This window comes from Saimiri boliviensis, chromosome 7, assembly GCF_048565385.1.
Source record: "Saimiri boliviensis isolate mSaiBol1 chromosome 7, mSaiBol1.pri, whole genome shotgun sequence".
In the NCBI taxonomy this organism is placed as follows: Eukaryota; Metazoa; Chordata; class Mammalia; order Primates; family Cebidae; genus Saimiri; species Saimiri boliviensis.
In genome coordinates this window covers 8,048,519-8,069,566 of record NC_133455.1, presented here as the reverse complement: position 1 = coordinate 8,069,566, position 21,048 = coordinate 8,048,519, and the positions used below count along the sequence as shown (strand labels likewise).

The window sequence follows — 21,048 nt, the reverse complement described above, 5'->3', positions numbered from 1 at the left end:
TCTGAAGCCAGGCTGTGCTCCGCGGCCTTCCCCGTCTGCATCAGCCCCCTCCGTTCTAAGGACCGGCTGACCCGCAGCCCCTCCTGAGCAGCAGCCTCCGGACCACCCGTGTGCACAGCTCGCCCCCACGTGGCCGAGCTCAGAATCGACGTGAAGTCTCCGCGTGCTGCAGCCCGACCGGGGGGATCGCGGACCGAGACGAGCCGTGGGGCGGGGCTTGACTCCCAGGATCGAGCGAGGATGAGCCTTGTGGCCGGTCTACGCTTCAGGGCCGCGGCCTGGGGAACGGACGGCTCGGGACGCGCGTGGGAGCCGGGAGACCGCGGCCCAGGCTGGGAGAGGGTTCGCGTGGACAGGACGGCCCGGGGCAGCGGCTCGGACACAGGGTCCCTGGCCCGGGACCACGCACGGGGCGCCGCGTCTTGAGCCCCACGCTGCGGACCGTCACCCCGGCCCGCTCCGCCCGCCCCCCGCTCCGCCCGCTTTCCCGGCGCGTCCCTGCAAAGCGGGCCCGAGTCACCTGCTTCCAAGCGGATTAACCGGCACTGGAGAGGCTGGGACTCGCCCAGGGTCCCCCGGCTAACAAGCGGCAGAATTGTGAAGTCGCCCGAGAGGAAGGGCTGCCTCTGTCCGGTCCGCAGCCGCACCCCCGACGCCCACAGCCGCACCCCCGACGCCCACAGCCGCACCCCCGACGCCCACAGCCTCACCCCCGACGCCCACAGCTGCACCCCCGACGCCCACAGCCTCACCCCCGACGCCCACAGCTGCACCCCGACGCCCACAGCTGCACCCCGACGCCCACAGCTGCACCCCCGACACCCACAGCTGCACCCCCGACGTCCACAGCTGCACCCCGACACCCACAGCCGCACCCCGACGCCCACAGCTGCACCCCGACGCCCACAGCTGCACCCCGACGCCCACAGCTGCACCCCCGACACCCACAGCTGCACCCCCGACGTCCACAGCTGCACCCCGACGCCCACAGCCGCACCCCGACGCCCACAGCCGCACCCCGACGCCCACAGCTGCACCCCCGACACCCACAGCTGCACCCCCGACGTCCACAGCTGCACCCCCGACGTCCACAGCTGCACCCCGACGCCCACAGCTGCACCCCCGACACCCACAGTTGCACCCCCGACGTCCACAGCCGCACCCCCGACGTCCACAGCTGCACCCCCGACGCCCACAGCCGCACCCCGACGCCCACAGCTGCACCCCGACACCCACAGCTGCACCCCCGATGTCCACAGCTGCACCCCGACGCCCACAGCTGCACCCCCGACACCCACAGCTGCACCCACGACGCCCACAGCCGCACCCCGACGCCCACAGCTGCACCCCCGACACCCACAGCTGCACCCACGACGTCCACAGCTGCACCCCGACACCCACAGCTGCACCCCCGACGCCCACAGCCGCACCCCGACGCCCACAGCCGCACCCCGACACCCACAGCTGCACCCCCGACACCCACAGCCGCACCCCCGACGGCCACAGCCGCACCCCCGACGCCCACAGCCGCACCTCGACACCCACAGCCGCACCCCGACGCCCACAGCCGCACCCCGACGCCCACAGCTGCACCCCGACACCCACAGCTGCACCCCCGACACCCACAGTTGCACCCCCGACGCCCACAGCCGCACCCCCGACGCCCACAGCCGCACCCCGACACCCACAGCCGCACCCCGACACCCACAGCTGCACCCCCGATGTCCACAGCTGCACCCCGACGCCCACAGCTGCACCCCTGACACCCACAGCCGCACCCCCAACGCCCACAGCTGCACCGCACACACACCACACACCACACACACACACCACACACACACACCACACACACACACCACACACCACACACACACCACACACAACCACACACACACACCACACACACCACACACACACCACACACACCACACACCACACACACACACCACAAACACCACACACACACCACACAAACACACCACACACACCACACACACACCACACAACACATACACCACACATCACACACACACCACACACACAACCACACACCACACACCACACCCACACAACACAACACACAAACCACACACACAGACACACCACACACCACACAACACACACACCACACACACCACACACAGACACACCACACACCACACACACACACCACACACACACCACACAACACATACACAACAAACACACCACACAGACACACCACACACACCACACACACACCACACCACACCACACACACCACACACCACACACCACACACCACCACACACCACACACACCACACACCACTCACACACAGACACACACGACACACCACACACCACACACACACCACACACACACACCACACACACCACACACACACCACACACACACCACACACCACACACAACCACACACACACACCACACACACCACACACACGACACACACACACCACACACCCCACACAACACATACACACACCACACCACACAACATACCACACACACAGACACACCACACACCACACACACACATCACACACCACACACACACCACACACACCACACACCACACATAGACACACCACACACCCACACACCACACACACCACACACCACACACACCCCACACACACCACACACACAAACCCCACACACCACACATACACACACCACACACCTCACATACACACCACACCTACACCACACACCACACACACACCACACCTACACCACACACCACACACACACCACACCTACACCACACACCACACACACACCACACATACAACACACACCACACACACACCATGCACACCACACACCACACATACACACACCACACACCATACACATACCACACACACACACCTCACATACACACCACACATACACCACACACCACACACACACCACACACCACACAGACACCACACATACACCACACATACACCACACACCACACACACACCACACATACACCACACACCACACATACACCACACACCACACATACACCACACACCACACACACACCACACATACAGCACACACACACACCACACACCCACACACCACACACCCACATACCACGCACACCACACACCACACACCACATACACCCCACACACACACCACACACACACCACACATACACAACACACCACACATACACACCACACCCACCACACATACACCCACCACACACACACCACACACACCACACACCACACATACACACACCACACACACCACACACCACACACACCATACACACACCACACACACCACACACCACACACACCACACACCACACACACACTATGCACCATAGATACCACACAACCACACACACACACCACAGACACCACACGCACACCACACACACACATCACACACCACAGACACCACACACACACACCACACACAAGAATGAATGAATGGCCAGCACCGTGGCTCAAACCTATTACAGATCACTTCAGCCTGGGAGTTGGAGATCAGCCTGGGCAGCATGGCAAAACCCCATCTCTACAGAAAAATACAGAAAAATTAGCCGGGTGTCGTGGCACAGGCCTATAATCCCAGCTACTTGGGAGGCTGAGGTGAGAGGATCACCCGAGCCTAGGAGGTCGAGGCTGCAGTGAGCCGTGATTATGCCAGCCTCGGTGACAGAGTGAGGCCCTCTCTCCAAAAAAAAAAAAAAGGAATGACTTCTTGGGACTGTCTTTTCTTCTGTTTTATGAGCAGGTAGACCTGGATGCAAGAGTTAGGTGTGTGATGTGTTACATACGCAGATTAAGTCAAAATCCTCACTGTGGCTATCAGGTAACCAAAGCTGGGCTCAGCTTCTCAAAGGATCAGACATGGGGGGTTTGATGGGAACCATCCTCTGGGCCCGGGACTCTCCCCTGAGCTTGTCACTCACCAGCCAGTCCCCCGGCCAGGCCACAAGACCCCCCACCCCTCCACTCTTCAGCCCACAGGCAGAGCCTCCCTGACCTCCAGCCCCAATCAGAGGGACATCCCCGGACGTGGGTTTTGGGAAGCCATCTGAAGATTGGGTAAGACAGGCTTGTGCAAGCCAACGGTTTCCACTTTGCTGCTTTCTACAAATCTGGAGAAAGGTCAACCGGACCTGTCAGCTGGGAGATCAGTGAAAAATCGCTTCCGGTGACAGATCGCCCTGTGACATTCTATCCAGAGGAGTATAAGAATTCCACTCCAAGCGACTTCATGCAAACAAGGCTTCTCTGCACTTACAGCAGCAAAGAATTGATGGCAAAAATTGGTCTCATTCTAGCGATATGTGACAGTTGTTCACGAATACACGAATTGATTGGGGGTGGGAAGTCCCACTCATCTCATGATACGATGTATTTCTAAGCAAATAAAAGCCACAGTGAGAAACCACTACGAAAGGCTGCAGCTTTTCAAAACGGAAAATCCCAAGGTGCTGGCGAGGACGCAGAGCTGGTGGGAAAGCAGCCCGGCACAGCAACGGTGAAACTGGCAGGCCCCCAGGAACTGAAACGCAGAGCTCCGGTGTGACTCAGCAGCCCCAGTCCTGGGAATACACCCAAGGGAAGGGAACGCGTGCGCTCACACCCAAACCTCTACGTGAACGTTCACAGCATCCTTGGTCATAGGTGCTGATATGCTGTGGCTGTGTCCCCACCCAAATCTCAGCTCGAATTGTAGCTCCCATAATTCCCATGCGTTGTGGGAGGGAGCCAGTGGGCGGTGACTGAATCAGGGGGGCGGTTTCCCCCATACTGTTCTCATGGTTGTGAATAAGTCTCACAGGATCTGACGGTTTGATACGGGGTTTCCCCTTTCGCTTAGCTCCATTCTCTCCTCTGTTGCCACGTAAGACATGGCTTTGCTTCTCCTCTGCCTTCTGCCATATGAGGCCTCCCCAGCCACGCGGAACGGTGAGTTCATTAAACCTTTCTTCTTTAAAACTGACCCGGTCTTGACTATGTCTCTATCAGCAGCGTGAAAACGGACTAACACCATTGCCAAAGGCTGGAACCGCTCTAAATGTCCCTCAATAAGTGAATGGCCGAAAAACAGCGGTGTGTGCACTCCATAGAGTTCTGCTCGGCAGGGAAAAGAAATGATCTATTGCTACACAGAACAACAGGCTTGCATCCAGAGAAGGTGCTGAGTGAAAGAAGCCAGGCTCAGAGGGCAACAGGCTGTAGACACCATTTAGAACATGCTGGAAAAGGTAAAAATAGCCAGTGGCCAAGGGCTAAACATAGGGGTGAGGGCTTCCCTACAAAGCGAGGGGAACGCAGCGCAGGACACAAGCTGGGTGCAGCGGCTCACGCCTATAATCCTGCACTTTGGGAGGTGGAAGTGGGGGTAATACTTGAAGCCAAAAGTTCGAGACCAGCCTGGGCAACACAGCCAGACGCCCATCTCTACATAAAACTAAAAAATTAGCCATGTGTGATGGCACACACCTGTGGTCCCAGCTACTCGGGAGGTTAAGTCAGGAGGCTTCTGTTGAGCCTGGGAGTTTAAGGCTGCAGTGAGCCAAGATCGAACCGTGACACTCCAGCCTGGGCAACAGAGTGAGACCTGTCTAAAAAAAAAAATTATGGCAGTCCACTGTAAAACAAAAAAAGAGAGAGAAGGCATGAGGAAATCTTGGGGGATAACGAAATTGTTTTGTGTCTTGATTGAAGGGGTGATGACTCAACTCTATCCACATGTCACAATTCATGGAATTGTACATACACACACCCCCCTCTAATCTGTAAATGACAAAATATATAAAATTGATACCAAAAGGACATGCATCCCCGTAAAATTTTGCTTCTTTGATATGTAACATAAAACATAGTGATACAGTTTTGATCGATTGTGTCCTGAGAGTTGAAAGGCAATCCCCATGGCATAGACTAAATGTTTTGTTGACCCAAAATTCCTGTATTGAAGCCCTAACCCCTAGTATGGCTGTGTCTGGAGACGGGGTCTGCAAGAAAATAATTAAGGTTAAATGAGGCCCTGATCTGATAGGATCAGTGTCCTCAGAGGAAGAGACACCGGCCGGGTGCAGTGGCTCACACCTTTAATCCCAGAACTTTGGGAGGTTGAGGCGGGTGGATCACAAGGTCAGGAGTTCGAGACCAGCCTGGCTAACGTGGTGAAACCCCATCTCTACTAAAAATAAAAAAATTAGCCAGGCATGGTGGCGGGTGCCTATAATCCCACCCAGCTACTCAGGAGGCTGAGAAGGAGAATCACTTGAACCCAGGAGGCAGAGGTTGCAGGGAGCCAAGACCATGCCACTGCACTCCAGCCCAGGTGACAGAGCAAGACTCCATCTCAAAAACGAAAAGAAGAGATACCACAGAGCTCTCGCGCTCCCTCTCTCTTTCCCACTCCACACCGAGGAGAGGCCATGTGAGGAGACGGACGGCGGCCGTCTGCAAGCCAGGAAAAGGCCTCACCAGAACTCAACCCTGCTGGCACTCTGGTCAGACTTCCAGCCTCCAGAGCTGTGAGAAATAAATGGTTTAAGCCACCTGTTGATGGTATTTTTTCTTTTTGAGACAGTGTCCCGCTCTGTCTCACAGGCTGGAGTGCAATGGCACACGATCACAGCTCACTGCAGCCTCAACCTCCTGGCCTCAAGCAATCCTCCTACCTCAGCCTTCAGAGTAGCTGGGACCACAGGTGAGTGCCCACCATGCCTGGCTGATTTTCATATCTTTTTTTTTTTTTTTTTTTTTTTTTTTTGGTAGAGATGAGGGTCTTGCCCTATCATCCAGGCTAGTGTTGAATTCCTGGCCTCAAGCAATCCTCCCACCTTGGCCTCTTACAGTGCTGGGATTACAGGCATGCACCACCATGCCCAGCCTTGACGGGAAGTTTGTTATGGCAGCCCCAGACCAAAAAAACTTACCCTTGATGGTCACAAGAAATAAAACAAAAAAAGTTTAGGTTGCAGACAAGTACACGAGTGATCAATAAAAGGTTTAAAAGCAGCATATATATATATTTTTTTCATATATATATTTCATGTATATATTTCATATTTCATATATATATATATAATTTAGATAAAATTTTAGGAGGAAGAAGAAAGGAAATACCAGTTCAAGGGAAAAGGGGCATAATGTTTCTGCCATAAAGGAGCTTGTCGGTGTGCTCTTTTAAACGTTTGGCAGTGAATACCCTCTCGCTGTCCTAGTTAGATCCCAGTGGGTACATTTAAATAGTGATGAAACGGGCTCATATTAAATCAGCAATGACGATGGCAATAGGAGAAAACAGGTCCGATCTGTTCTCTTACCCGCTTCTCTTCTTCACCATTTACGTAACAAGCAAAAAGCAAAGGCCTAGAACAGCCCGGGGCGTGCCCCGCGGGTTCCAGGATGTGTAGATAAATGCGCAGAAACACATCCAGACGCCCCGTGCCAAAGTGGCAAAGGCACCGGGAGCTGCGGGCCTGGTCGGGGGTGGGAGGGAGACGCAGACCCTGCTGCTTCGAAACCAGGACGGAGTCATGCAGAATTGATACGAAACTTGAAATTGCACGAGGTTGAAATGTAAGAACAACAGGAAGGGAAGCCAGCAGCCTGGCCCTGGGAGAGATGCTTTTGGCAGCCCCCAGGAAGGAGCTATTGACCAAGGAGAGCCCACAACCTCCCAGAGACCACCCCACGCAGACCCCAGCGGACAAGGCTGTCACAGAGGCGAGCGTCCCGTTTTTTTTAAAGGTTTATTACTTCAATAGTGAATTATTTTTCAAAGACGATAAAACTCATTTCTCTTCCAGTAGAAAAGGGTCACAGGCTTCCCTCAGGGTCCAGGAGCACCTGGCAGGCAGGGCCCCCAGCCTCTCCACCTCGACCTGGGCACCTAAAATCTGAGGGACTCTGTGCGGGGGTGGGGGCATCTTGGGGGCACAGCCCACTGCCACTTCAGCCAGGGAGTGGTCGGCTTAGTCCATAGGATGATGTCAGTATAGGCTGGAGGCAAAGGACGCCAGACACCCGCTGCCGTGCCTGTGCAGACGTCGGGGAGACCGAAGTCCGGCCAGGGTGGGTGGGAACCCCTGGGCAGCTGCGTGGGGCACCTTGTGCTCACCCTGTTGTTTTCAGAGGCCTGGGTGAAGGTGCTTCACCTGGCAGGGCAGGTGGACCAAGGCCAGAGCTCCCGGCCAGGGCCCGAGTCCCACTGAATTTGGCACAGGAAGCCGGCACTCCCAGCCTGGCCCACCTGCGTGGGGCAGTGTTCACCCTGAAGGGAAGGAAGCCTGGGCCCAGCGGCTGAACGGGACAGGCCAGGCTCACCCAAGGAAGGGGACGCGGCATCCACAGCCCCTGTGGTCAGGCCTGTGGGCCACATGGAGAGAAGGTTCCAGAACGGTGCTTGTCGACGCACCTCTCCCTGCGAGTCCCTTCAGCAGCAGCTCCGTCCCTGAGTGTGTCTGCACGCGCGTGTGCGTGTGCGTGTGCCAGCATGTGTGCGGGTGTCCAACAGGCGCGGGCCACAGGGAGGCTCAGGCTGTGGGGCTGGGGGGCTGTCCGCTGGGAGAGTCTAGGAGAAGCGGGGTGTAGGGGCTGGGGGGCCGGTCAGGCCCAGCGGCCAGGCCTGGCTGGCTCATGGTGTCCTCAGGAGCCTGTGGAGAGAGGCAAAGCTGGGTGATCACCCATGCCCCGTCACCAAACCCCACCCTCGTCCCCGCCCCGGCCCCGTGCCCACATCCCCAGCACAGACACCACCCCCGACACCAGGCTGTCAGAGGTGAGAAGAGGCTGGAGTAACCCAGAGTCCTGGAATGTCCCCCACAAGGGCCTCTTCATCTCACTCAGCACCCGCCTGGCCTCTCCCACCTCCTTTAGAGATGAAGAAACTGAGGCCCGAAGAGACTTAAAACAGTGAGGGGCACAGCAGGGGGGCTGTGTGCGGCAGTCAGCACGGGACAACTGGGCGACCTCTTCCCTCAGGAGGAGAACACACGTTTATGTATTGATTTATGTTTTATTTTTTTAGAGATGGGCTCCCTCTCTGCCACCCGGGCCGCAGGGCCTTGAACTCCTGCGCTCGAGTGATCCTCCCCCTGCAGCCTCCCAAGTGGCTAGGACAATGACATGTGCCACCACCACGCTCGGCTAATTGTTTCATTTTTGGTGGAGATCAGGTCTCACTATGTTGCCCAGGCTGGTCTTGAACTCCTGGGCTCAAGCGATCCTCTCACCTCAGCCTCCCAAAGTGCTGGGATTACAGGCATGAGCTACCACACCCGGCCTGCACTTTGAAACCAACATCACAGGACAGTATTCAGCCTGAACAGCACTCGTGAACAGAAAACAGAGAGCGGAAAGCCAGCCACACAGCAATACAAGCGGCGGGACACAGCTTTGGTCACACTCAAAAACCGATCGTGCAGATTCAGAGAAAACAAATCCACATGCCAAATTCCTGGCCATGGATGCTCGGGGGGCGCAGGGCGAGGTGGGACGTGGGGAGGGACGAGGGCCACGCGGGGAACGAGTGAAACCATGGACGTGAAATGCTGACAATCTTCAACACTGACAGCTGGGAGCAGCGGCTGGGCCTGGGTGAGGGGACCTGGATACTGTCATTTGTCTAGTTAGACACTTGTAGAAAATTTCTCAACTTAAAAAAAGTTAGAAGTACGGATAATGCTGATGATAAGCATGTCAGGCGAGGCTTCATCCTGCTAAGCCCCTGCCTCCCTTGTCCGGGGCAACGGAGGCCGCCCTGCCCTCGTGCCTGCGGCAGGAAACCCCCCACCCACCTGTGCTGGCTTCACTACAGGGTAGGAAAATCAAACTCCCGCTTGGGGCAGACCTCGGGCATGAGGGCAGGGCCTGGGGCACTGAGCCAGGCAGCAGGGAGGCCAGCACTGCCCCCACATCACCAACTGGGGCAGCACAGGATGCCCGTGGGTGGCTAGACCTCAGCCATGTGGGCCCAAAGAGCCGTGACTTGAGAAAGTCTCACTCAAAAGTAGAAAGGGGAAACCACCCCCAAGCTGTCAGAGAGACCCTGGTCTTTCCGCAGGAAGACACATAGAACAAAGCCTCCAGGGCCAGAGGGGGAAGCAGGTTCCTCTTCCTCCTCCTCCCCCTCCTGCTCCCCCTTCTCCCCATCCTCGCCATCATCCCCTCCCCCCTCCACCCCATCACCCTCCTCCACCTCCTCCTCCTCTATCTCCTCCTCCCTGCCACTTCTGTTTCACTGAGGAACACGGACTTCAAGTGGGAGAAAGGTCAGTGAGAAGCTAAGAAAGGTCCAGGATCATCTCCCTGAAAGGGCACCTGGACAGTTGTGCAGGCTGTTCACTGCACAAAAGCACCCCGCTGAAGGGCTATAGACCAGTGGACACACTGTTTACCAATCCCCCGGCCTACAGCGGGCCTCGTCGGCCCAGAGGGACTGTCTTTCCTTATTTATATAAAAACATCCTTTTCGCCCCTTCTCCCAAGCAAGGCAGCCCCTCAGCGCCATCCCCACATCCAGGTACAGGGCAAGGTATGGGGCCCAGGAACTCAGGTCTGAGACTCAGAACAGGACCCAAGAGGGGGCAGCAGTGGCCTGCAGGGGGACCACGGGTCACCACCCAGGGACCCACCCCAAGCTGAAGCCGACCACTGGTGGACACTGTATCCCCCATTACCCATGCCCAGGGGATCGGGGTGCTGGTCTGGGCACCCCTCTATTATCCATGCCTAGGGGATCGGGGTGCTGGGCTGGGCATCCCCCGTTACCCGTGCCTAGGGGGTCAAGGTACTGGGCTGGGCACCCCCCGTTACCCGTGCCTAGGGGATCAGGGTGCTGGGCTGGACACCCCCCATTACCCATGCCTAGGGGGTCAGGGTACTGGGCTGGGCACCCCCCGTTACCCGTGCCTAGGGGGTCAGAATACTGGGCTGGGCACCCCCCGTTACCCGTGCCTAGGGGGTCAGAGTACTGGGCTGGGCACCCCCCGTTACCCATGCCTAGGGGGTCAGAGTACTGGGCTGGGCACCCCCCGTTACCCGTGCCTAGGGGGTCTAGAGTGCTGGGCCTGAGACCTTCCAGAAGGCAGGGTAGGAGAGTCTTTTCAAGTCAAACACTTGTTTAATCACCTAAAAATTGGATTCTGTTGGCAAAATAAAGAGGAGACCCCAGTTTTGTTTGCGGGGCAGATGACAGGCCATCCTGGTAACGTCCAGGGAGGTGCAGCCATGGGGCCCTGGCCACTCCATCTGTGCTGAGACTGAAAAACTCCCAGCTCTACAGCGGACGGGCCCCACCCCTGCACCCTGAGAATCCCAAGCAAGTTTCTACAGAAGGGAGCAGAATCTGGAAGGAGCGGGGGCACCAATGGGGCCACACCGTGCTCAGCACACAGTGTCCTGGAGGAATCCTGGGAGGGAGGAAGGGAAGAGGGGCCTGGGGACCCTGTCCCGGGAAGGGTTCTCTCCTGATATGAACACTCCCCTGCCCCCTACTCCCAGATGGGCAGGAAGGGCCCCCCAGAGCTTGACTGGGACACAGGCTGGCAGCGCCTGCCAACGCCCACTCCTTGGCATCTTCCTTTTGGTTTCCTTGCCCAGCCCTGGCAAGTGAGATGAGCTGGAGGCAGCCAACTGGCCCCAAAGAGCGGGCTGGTGTCTTGTGTCCCTACAATGCAGCTCCCTGGAAAGCTCTTTTCACACAAGTAGGCCCAGCCTCAGAAGCCTCGAGGGCAGCACATTTTTCAAAAACTAAAATAACAGCTATTATCAGAGGCACCACTGTAGAGTGACTCACCCCTGCCCAAGCCTAAGTTGTAGGGCCTGTGGCTCTGCCCGTCACCTCCCCTGGCAAGGATGCCGTCCCCGGCCACGGCTCTCCCAAGACCACAGCCCTACAGAGCCTGGCCAAGGAAATGGAGACCCCCCCAGGGGCAGAAGCCTACTCCCCGACAGATACGGCTGCCACAGAAAATCAAGACGCCTGGTTCAATGTGAATTTCAGGTGAACCACAGATGGGTTTCCAGTAGGCGTGTGTCCTATCATCACACGAATAAAAAGTATTCACCACAGCCAGGCGCGGTGGCTCATGCCTGTGATCCCAGCACTCTGGGAGGCCAAGGTGGGTGGATCACCTGAGGTCGGGAGTTCGAGACCAGCCTGACCAACATGGAGAAAACCCCATCTCCACTAAAAATACAAAACCAGCCAGGCATGGTGGCACATGCCTGTAATCCCAGCTTCTCAGGAGGCTGAAGCAGGAGAATCACTTGAACCTGAGAGGTGGGGGTTGCAGTGAGCTAAGATCGCGCCATTGCACTCCTGCCTAGGCAACGAGAGCAAAATTCCATCTCCAAAAATAATAATAATAATAATAATTCACTGCTTACCGGAAGTTCATCTTTAACAGACACCCTTCTGTGGCTCTTGTGTTTCTCTGTTTGTGCTCAATCCGGCAAACATACCCTCAGATCCAGTCCCAAGTATACAGTTGGTGTTCAACTGATGCCTACATTCTTTGTTCTTGGCCAGTCATCCCAGATTTATTTAGTTAGTTAGTTATTATTTTATTTTATTTTTATTTTTTGGAGATGGAGTCTCGCTCTGTCACCCAGGCTGGCATGCAGTGGCACAAGCTTGACTCACCACAACCTCCATCTGCTGGGTTCAAGCAATTCTCCTGCCTTGGCTTCCTGAGTAGCTGGGATTACAGGTGTGCACCACCACACCTGGCTCATTTCTTTGTATTTTTATTTATTTATTTATTTTTAGATGGAGTCTCGCTCTGTCGCCTAGGCTGGAGTGCAGTGGCTGTGATCTTGGCTCAGTCCAACCTCCACCTCCCGGGTTCAAGTGATTCTCCTGCCTCAGCTTCCTGAGTAGCTGGGACTATAGGTACACACCACCACGTCCAGCTAATTTTCATATTTTTAGTAGAGACGGGGTTTCACCATGTTGGCCAGGCTGGTCTTAAACTCCAGACCTCATGATTCACCTGCCTCGACCTCCGAAAGTGCAGGGATTACAGGCATGAGCCACCATGCCTGGCCTTTTTTTTTTTTTGGTATTTTTACTAGAGACAGGGTTTCGCCATGTCAGCCAGGCTAGTCTCGAACTCCTGACCTCAAATGATCCACCCGCTTCAGCCTCCCAAAGTACTGGATTACAGATGTGAGCCTCCACACCCAGCCAGTCATCCCAGATTCAGATCAGTGTTTCTCAAACATAGCTTTGACATCAGAATCTCATTAGGGCCCATTAAAATACAGATTCTACCACGATTCTATACCAGGAGGCTAGAAGACAGCCCAGGGATCTGCATTCTAGCAAACTTCCCCAGGACAGTCTACTGCACAGAGATTTGAGAAGCAGCAGGCCTAAGACTTGCTCTTGCCTTCCTAATATGACCTTGCAAACAGGCACCCGCCCGCGGAACACCAGCTCCCCTCTGGAATCAAAGAAACTGCTATTCACTCAGAACAGGAGGCAGTAGTTTCTCCAAAAGTGAAATACACAAATAGGCATCTTCCGTCTGTACATACTCCCGGTGAAGTCGAGGCTGAAGGAATGAGCAGGACCCCAAGTGTTTGAAGCCGCCAGCATTCTACTTGAGGTGGGAAGGGGCGGGGAGGCGCATGGCGTTACCTGGTACCCACCTACAGTTTGGCTTCCTGCAGCACAGAGCCCTTGGGAGCTGATGTCATCAGGGATTCAGAATAGGCCTGAATGGCCTCCTTATCCTTTGAGCCCTTTTTACTACTACTCCAAAATAAATAGCATTTCTCCTAGAAGATAACCAAGCTAATTTATAGTTGACGTTGAAGCCACATGAAAAAGGTCGTACATGGTTCTTTGATTTGAAAAGGCAAAGAGTAAACAGGAGAGGTACAGAGGTTTAGAGTTCAACAACCCTCAACGCCTGCAGGGGTGGAGAGGTGGGCAGCCGCTGCTGTTAGACGGAGTGCAAGCATTTTTGGGAAACTCACCTGGGAGGCGGACAAGCCTAGCTGAAAAGGGCTCGGCCACTTGAAAAGGTGACCCAGTGAGGAAGCAGGGTGGGGAGACACGCCCCGGAGGCCGACAGCCAGTGGACTGAGCTGGGGCTGTTTACAACCAACAGACTGTTCTGTTAAAATGCTTTTGATTTTTTTTTTTTTTTTAAGAATGACTTGAGAAGAAACATTTCTTTCTTTTTTTAGTTTTTGAGACAAGGTCTTACTCTGTTGTCAGGCTGGAGTGCAACGGAGCAACGGCTCACTGCAGCCTCCAATTCCTGGGCTCAAGAGATCCTCCTGCCTCAGCCTCCCGAGTAGCTGGGATTATAGGCAAGAGCCACCATACCTGACTCAAGAAGAAAAAATTCTCTAAAGAGAAATTAAAATATGCTGAGTTTACCAGCATGTGATTTTTTAAACAATCAGGGCAAATTACATAAAAACTGATAAGTAAGGCCCTGCTAAATCAAAACACACGTAACGGGATAAATTTCACTTACGTGGCCTCCAATAAAACCTGCAGGGACGGGGGCCACACTGCTGATCGTGGCATTCGTACTGGATTTGAGGCTGGGACGCTGATTTGGGGGATGCGGCAGGGAAAGGGATCCCAGCCCGATCCTAGAGATCCTGTGCTTCCTAACCCTCCTTCCCTGTCCCCATTCTGATGGACGATTTGGAGAGAGACAGAAGGGGACAGAGGGATGAGGCCATTGTGGCCTCTCCTGGCCCAGCCCCTCAGCCAGTCCCCAGGGACCCCCTTGTGTGGCTGTGCATCCTTGCCTGTGGACACCCATGTGATGCTCTGCCACGGGAAGGTATTTACGATCTGGGAGCGTGGGTTCTGATTCCTTCTCTCCTCCCTACATAATTCAGTCTAGAAACTGGAAGGAGTTCCCTTCTGCTTGCTGAAGTCACAGCCCTGCTGGGTCCTGGCTCCCCCCGGTGGGCAGTAACAGAGAAGGGGGAACCCAAAAGGGCTGGTGGGACCCAACGGTCACTGTTCATCGGGAGCTCAAACCCTAGAGGAGCAACGTGGTGACAGCTGGTGTCCAGGTCACCACCTCGCACCATGGAAACCTTCTCCGCCCGAGGACAGGAATTTGGAAGGAAAGTTGGGTTTCAGGTCTGAAAGCCAAGGTGAAGAACCAAGAACGCGTTATTCTCACCCAGCACGCAAGCATGGAAGCACGTGAGCCTCCCGAGAAAGGGTAGAGGAGAATCGTTCACCAGAGCTAGAGAAGCAAGTGCGGCAGAGGAGCCGAGACCAGCAGGGCAGTGGGGTGGCCCCAGGGCCCCTCGGAAGGCCGTAGCCTGTGGCCCCGGGACAACGCAGGTGGGGGCCACCTCAGAGGGTGGCTTTCTGGTCTGCATCCAAAAACAGCCCTTCCCGATGCCCTGCCAGGGGGCGGCATCCCTTCCCTTACCACGGCAGCCGGTCCCCTGTCTCCACTGCCCCTTGAGCTCTGTGATGCTCTCCTGGCCTTTGTGTCACCGGGTAGCTTGCCTAAAGGCCCGGCTTGCCCATCTTTGCGGCAGACCTCATGTTCTGGTCATTTCTGTATCCCCTGACCTGTGCAAAGCGCCTGGCAGTGAATGCCATCAGTGAATACATAAATGACCCCAAAGCAAGGAGGGCCACTGTTGTCACCCCTCTTCCTCCTGCGTCTGAAGGTCTGAAGCTCTTCCCCACTTCCATTCCCTCCTGATGGCAGCTGCCCCATCCTGTTCAAGCCACTGACTTTCTCACCAGCTGGGGCCTCCCCACTGAGCCCAGGCTTCTACCTGTCCCAGCCCCAGAGCCTGTACCCAGCCAGCAGCTGACCTAGTGATTCCCCTCTTTAAAAGGCTCCAAGGGCTGTGTCACCCCTAGAATCAGTTCCAAACTGCTCACTCTGCACCACAAGGCCTCGGGAGGCCTGGCCTGCCTACTTTCAGACACCACCTCCTACCTCCGTCCCTGCCGTCACTCCCCGCCAGCCACCCTGGCCCTGCCTGATCCTCTGACTTGCCTTGCCCATCCCTGCCCCAGGGCCTTTGCACTGGCCGCTCCTGGCAGCATTCCTCCTGTGGCTCTGTGCCGAGTGCCTCCCTGGCCTCCACATCAAAGCTCACTATCTACCTCTTCCTAGAGGCCTTCCTGAAGCTCTATCTGTCCTTGTCCCCACGTGCCCCAGACATGCACTGTCCAGTCTGAAAGCTGCTTAAGGCTGGTGATCCCTTGAAATGGGACCTGTCCAAATTGAGACCTGCTGCACGTGTGTAACACACACAGGATTGCAAAGACTTCATGCAAAAAAAGAAAAACACTGCAAAAATATTGACATCTTTTACACTGATTACGTATTGAAGTGATAAGACTTTGGATATATTTGGGTTAAATAAAATTAATTTCACCTGTTTCCTTTGGCTGTTAAGTGGCTATTAGAAAATTTAAACTGAAAACCTCACACGTGGCTCATGAGTGTATTTTTTTTTTTTTTTTTTGAGACGGACTCTTGCTCTGTCACCAGGCTGGAGAGCGGTGGTGTGATCTTGGCTCACTGCAACCTCCGCTTCCCCAATTCAAGCAATTTCCCTGCCTCGGCCTCCCGAGTAGCTGGGATTACAGGTGCGAGCCACCATGCCTGGCTAATTCTTTGTATTTTAGGAGAGATGGGGTTTTGCCATGTTGGTCAGGATGGTCTCCATCTCCTGACTTCATGATCCGCCCGCCTCAGCCTCCCAAAGTGCTGAGATTACAGGCGGGAGCCATCGCACCTGGCCTCATGCTGCATTTCTATTTGATGTCATGGCTGTAGCCCTTCGCATTTCCTATCATGGTGAAATTATCTTTTCTGCTGATTTGCTTCGTTTTCATCTTTCTCCCAGCTAGAATGCCATCCCCTCTCAATCACCCAGGGCAGGGACCTCAGCTGTCTCCTCCAGTGCTGTCCCCTTGCCCCTACCGGAGCCTGGCATCCCCGGGTGCTGACTTGATGAATGAATGATGCAAGTACCAGGTCTCATTACTCAAAGTCCACCTGCAACCCCTTCAAGAGGGGGTCCCGGGCCTTCCAGAACAGGCAGAGTAGTGGCAATGCAGCATGCAAAAGACACAAGCGTGCAGTGCAGCCCCCAGCAGTGACCACTCCCACTCTGGCAGAGGCGCAGGACCGCTGCTGGAGGTGGGCTCCAGGTCGCGGTTGGCCAGGGGGTCTGACCTGAGCCCCTCTCCCCCAGCAAGCAAGCAAATGGCTGTCAGCCAGGGCCACGCTCTGGCCAGCACCTACTTGGCTCCGGATTTGGTAGATGACAGGGACCAGCAGCAGGATGCAGCCCAGTGCCAGGAGCACGTACTGGGCATAGTGCATCACCTTGGGCACCAACACCAGCTGGGTGTAGAACGTGTGCAGTGTGTCCCCTTCCATGGCCCCGCTCTGAGGAGGCAGAATGACAAACACATGATCTGGGGCCACAGGCTGTGGGCTACATTGCAAATGCCACCCAACACCTTCCTCTGTGCCCGCCTCAGCCCTTCCCCATTTCAAGCTACCCAGCTAAAGCCTGTGTTGGAGCCAGCCAGGGACCTCCTCCCTCCAGGACACAAGGTTAAGACTACAATTCCCAGACCCCCTTGCAGTTGGTCAGGGCCATGTGATCCTGTCCTGACCAACGGGAGGTGGGCCTGGCCTCAGGTGACTCTCCATCTCCCCACCACTGAATGGACGATCACAGGAGGGCGGGGCCCCCAGACGGAAAGGATCCTGGAGCCCTGAATTACTGCAGGGAACAGAGTTCTGCCTCCCAGTCCACCCCCTTCAGATTGGGCTGTGAGCAGGGAGTGAACTTGACATTCGGAGGCTTGTCTATCCTGGCCATTAGCTCAGCCTGATTTAAAATGAGGTAGGCAAGAAACAATACAGAAAATAAAATAGGCTAGGCCAGAAGGAATTCTGAAAAGCTAGGAGAGAAGTAAGTTTCAGTGAAAAGCTGATACCTTGGAAACCAAATCCCTTTCTCTCAGGAGAGGAGGTCACATGCCTCTTTATACCCAGGGTCAGGGACTTTACTGCTTCATGAGCTTCTGTCTTCCCCATCGCAAGGGATCCCTTTCAACTCGGTGGGATAACTGACATAGGGCGCTTGGACGGTGTGAGGTTTCTGATAGGCCGGTCCATGTCACATTCCGGTTACCCTGCCTCAGCCCTCTCCCCTTCTACAAGCTGCTCCCCACCCCGCCTCAAAGGCCCACACTGGCTCCTAAGAAAAGCTCCTGATCCCGTGCCCAACACACCCTTACCTCTGCAAACCAGAGCAGCGGCAGGACCACCGGCTCAATCTTCCCAGTTTGTCTGGAAATAAGCAAGACATAGATGTGTGAGACAAAGTCTTACACCCCAACCTTGATATAATCTGCTTGAATACAACCTCTAAACAGGTTCAGCAGGATTTTGCACACGCTAAACCCCCACCACCAAATACAAACAATGAGCAGAAACCCTTTAGGAGCCACGTGACAAAACTGTCCCCACGCTGTAGGTCTGTCTATAGCCCTCAATAATGCTACTAAATAAGACTAACTTCGATTCTTTAAAAGATGTATTTTTTTTTCTTTTTTCTTTTTTTGAGACAGAGTATTAATCTGTCGCTCAGGCTGGAGTACAGTGGCACGATTTTGGCTCACTGCAACCTCTGCTTCCCAGGTTCAAGTGATTTTCCTGCCTCAGCCTCCGGAGTAGCTGGAATTACAGGTGTGTGTCACCACTCCCAGCTAATTTTTGGTTTTTGTTTTTAGAGACAGGGTTTCACCATGTTGGTCAGGCTGGTCTCGAACCCTTGACCTCATGATCAGGTGAGATGTTTTGCCATAGGGCTGTTTGACATCACGCATCTTTGAACCTGTGAGCATAAGCTCTGGGGCCAGAAGGGACTTGATTCTGCAACCTTAGTCATCCCTCCTTATCCATGGTTTTGATTTCTGCCATTTCTTATGCTCAGTACAGTACAATAAGATACTTTGAGAGAGAGATCACAGTCACATAACTTTTATTATAGTATATTGTTACAATTACCCAATTCTTAGTTATTGTTAATTGCTGCTATGCCTAATTTACAAATTAACTTTTTTTTTTTTTTTTTTTTTTTTGAGATGGAGTTTCGTTCTTATTTCCCAGGCTGGAGTGCAATGGTGTGTTCTCGGCAACCTCTGCCTCCCAGGTCAAGCAATTCTCCTGCCTCAGCCACCCGTAGCTGGGATTACAGGCACCTGCCACCACACCCGACTAATTTTTTTGTATTTTAATAGAGACGAGGTTTCACCATGTTGGCCAGGCTAGTGGCGAACTCCCGACCTCAGGAGTTCCACCTGCCTCAGCCTCTCAAAGTGCTGGGATTACAGGCGTGAACCACCACGCCCGGCCACAAATTAACTTTATCATAGATGTGTGTGTGTAGGAAGAAGTATAGTACATGCTGCATAGGGTTCAGCACTACCCCAGTTTCAGGCATCCACTGGGGGTTGTGGCATATACCCCCGAGGAAGAGAAGCCATGGCACTCGACGGCAGTGGGCTTACGGAACCAGTGTTTTGATGGGCTGCTGGAAGGAATCTCCTCTGGCAAAGAGCTTCACAATTTGATAATAATCTTTTTAAATTTAAAACTCACGTCTCCTACAGGGTAGAGAAAACCAGTGACCCAGCCAAAATCCATTGATCCCTTTCAGAAACAGAACCCACGTTTTACTCAGGATGGCAATTCACCCAGCTAAAGACTCCATCTCAGCCTCTCTTGTGGCAAGCAAGGCTCTGTGACCAAGTTCTGGTTAGAGATGTTTGCAGAAGCGTTACGTGGGACGGCTGGGAAGGCTGCTTAAAAAGAAGCTTTCACAGCTGGGAGGTGAGCCTTTTTTCCCTCCTCCCTTTCAGATGCCTGGAATGCAGTCTTTAAAAGTGAGCCAGGACATTTGTGGCAAATTTGTGACAGCAACAACAGGAAGTGAATACAGCAACTCACACCCAATACTGAGCAGCAGGGTGGGCCGGCTCACCACTTCCCCAGCGCAGACCCAGACACACAGCAGATGTGACTACAAGGCTCTGAGATGGAAAGAGTGTCCTGGAGTATCTCAAGAGTCCTTAAGAGAGAAGCAGGAAGTCCTAGCCAGAGCAATCAGGCAAGAGAGAGAAAATGAAAAACACAAAAATAAATTTTTAAAAAACCTAAAAAAACACACAAATTTGTTTTTTTAGATGGAGTCTCGCTCTGTCACCCAAGCTGGAGTGCAGTGGCACGATCTTGGCTCACTCCAACTTCTGCCTCCTGGGTTCAAGCAATTCTCCTGCCTCAGCCTCCCGAGTAGCTGGGATTTTAGGCGCACGCCACCACACCTGGCTATTTTTTTTTTTTTTTTTAGTAGAGATGGAGTTTCACCATGTTAGCAAGGATGGTCTCGAACTCCTGACCTTGTGATCACCCACCTTGGCCTTTCAAAGTTCAAGGATTACAGGTGTGAGACACCACCCCCAGCCAAAAAACTAAATTTTTAAAAAGAGGGAAGCAGGAGGTTAGAGGCAGGGAGAAACTGGAACAACACTACGTTGCTGGCTTTAAAGAGGGAGAGGCCAGGCGCGGTGGCTCACATCTCGGATCCCAGCACTTTGGGAGGCTAAGGTGGGAGGATCACTTGAGCCCAGGAGTTCAAGACCAGCCCCGACAACATAGTGAGACCCTATCTCTCCAAAAAAAAAAAAAAAAAAAAGAAAAAAAAAATTAGCAGGTCGTGGTGGCACGTGCCTGTAGTCCCAGCTACTCAAGAGGCTGAGGTGGGAGGATCACCTAAGCCCGGGAGGTTGAGGCTGCAGTGAACTATGGATCGTGCCACTGCACTCCAGTCTAGACAGCAGAGCGAGACTCTGTCTCAACAACAATAAACAAACAAAAAGGAAAAACAGGGAGGCTTAGGATGAAGGTCATGCGCTCAGGATGGTAGTAGGCAGCTTCTAGAAGCTGAAAACGGCAAGACACAGGTCCTTCCCCAGAGCCTGCGGAAGGAACAAGGCCTGCCGACACCTTGATCTTAGC

General features: G+C 54.4%; 1 protein-coding gene across 2 annotated transcripts in view; it reads right to left on the bottom strand.

Annotated features, from left to right (window-relative positions):
* Window positions 1-7,073: 7,073 nt before the first annotated feature.
* Window positions 7,074-21,048, bottom strand: part of SCARB1 (scavenger receptor class B member 1) — an 84,343-nt gene continuing 70,368 nt past the window's right edge. Inside the window, exons 10-13 of one of the 2 annotated variants that reach the window (XM_003937101.4) lie at window positions 18,267-18,318; window positions 17,257-17,403; window positions 13,646-13,774; window positions 8,555-8,643 (exon numbers count right to left, since the gene is read on the bottom strand). In XM_003937101.4, coding sequence (XP_003937150.1) covers window positions 13,646-13,774; window positions 17,257-17,403; window positions 18,267-18,318 — 328 coding nt within the window. In that variant the 3' untranslated portion in view covers window positions 8,555-8,643. Of the gene's footprint in view, window positions 8,644-13,645; window positions 13,775-17,256; window positions 17,404-18,266; window positions 18,319-21,048 lie in introns of both variants that reach the window. The other variant, XM_003937102.4, reaches the window with a different exon arrangement.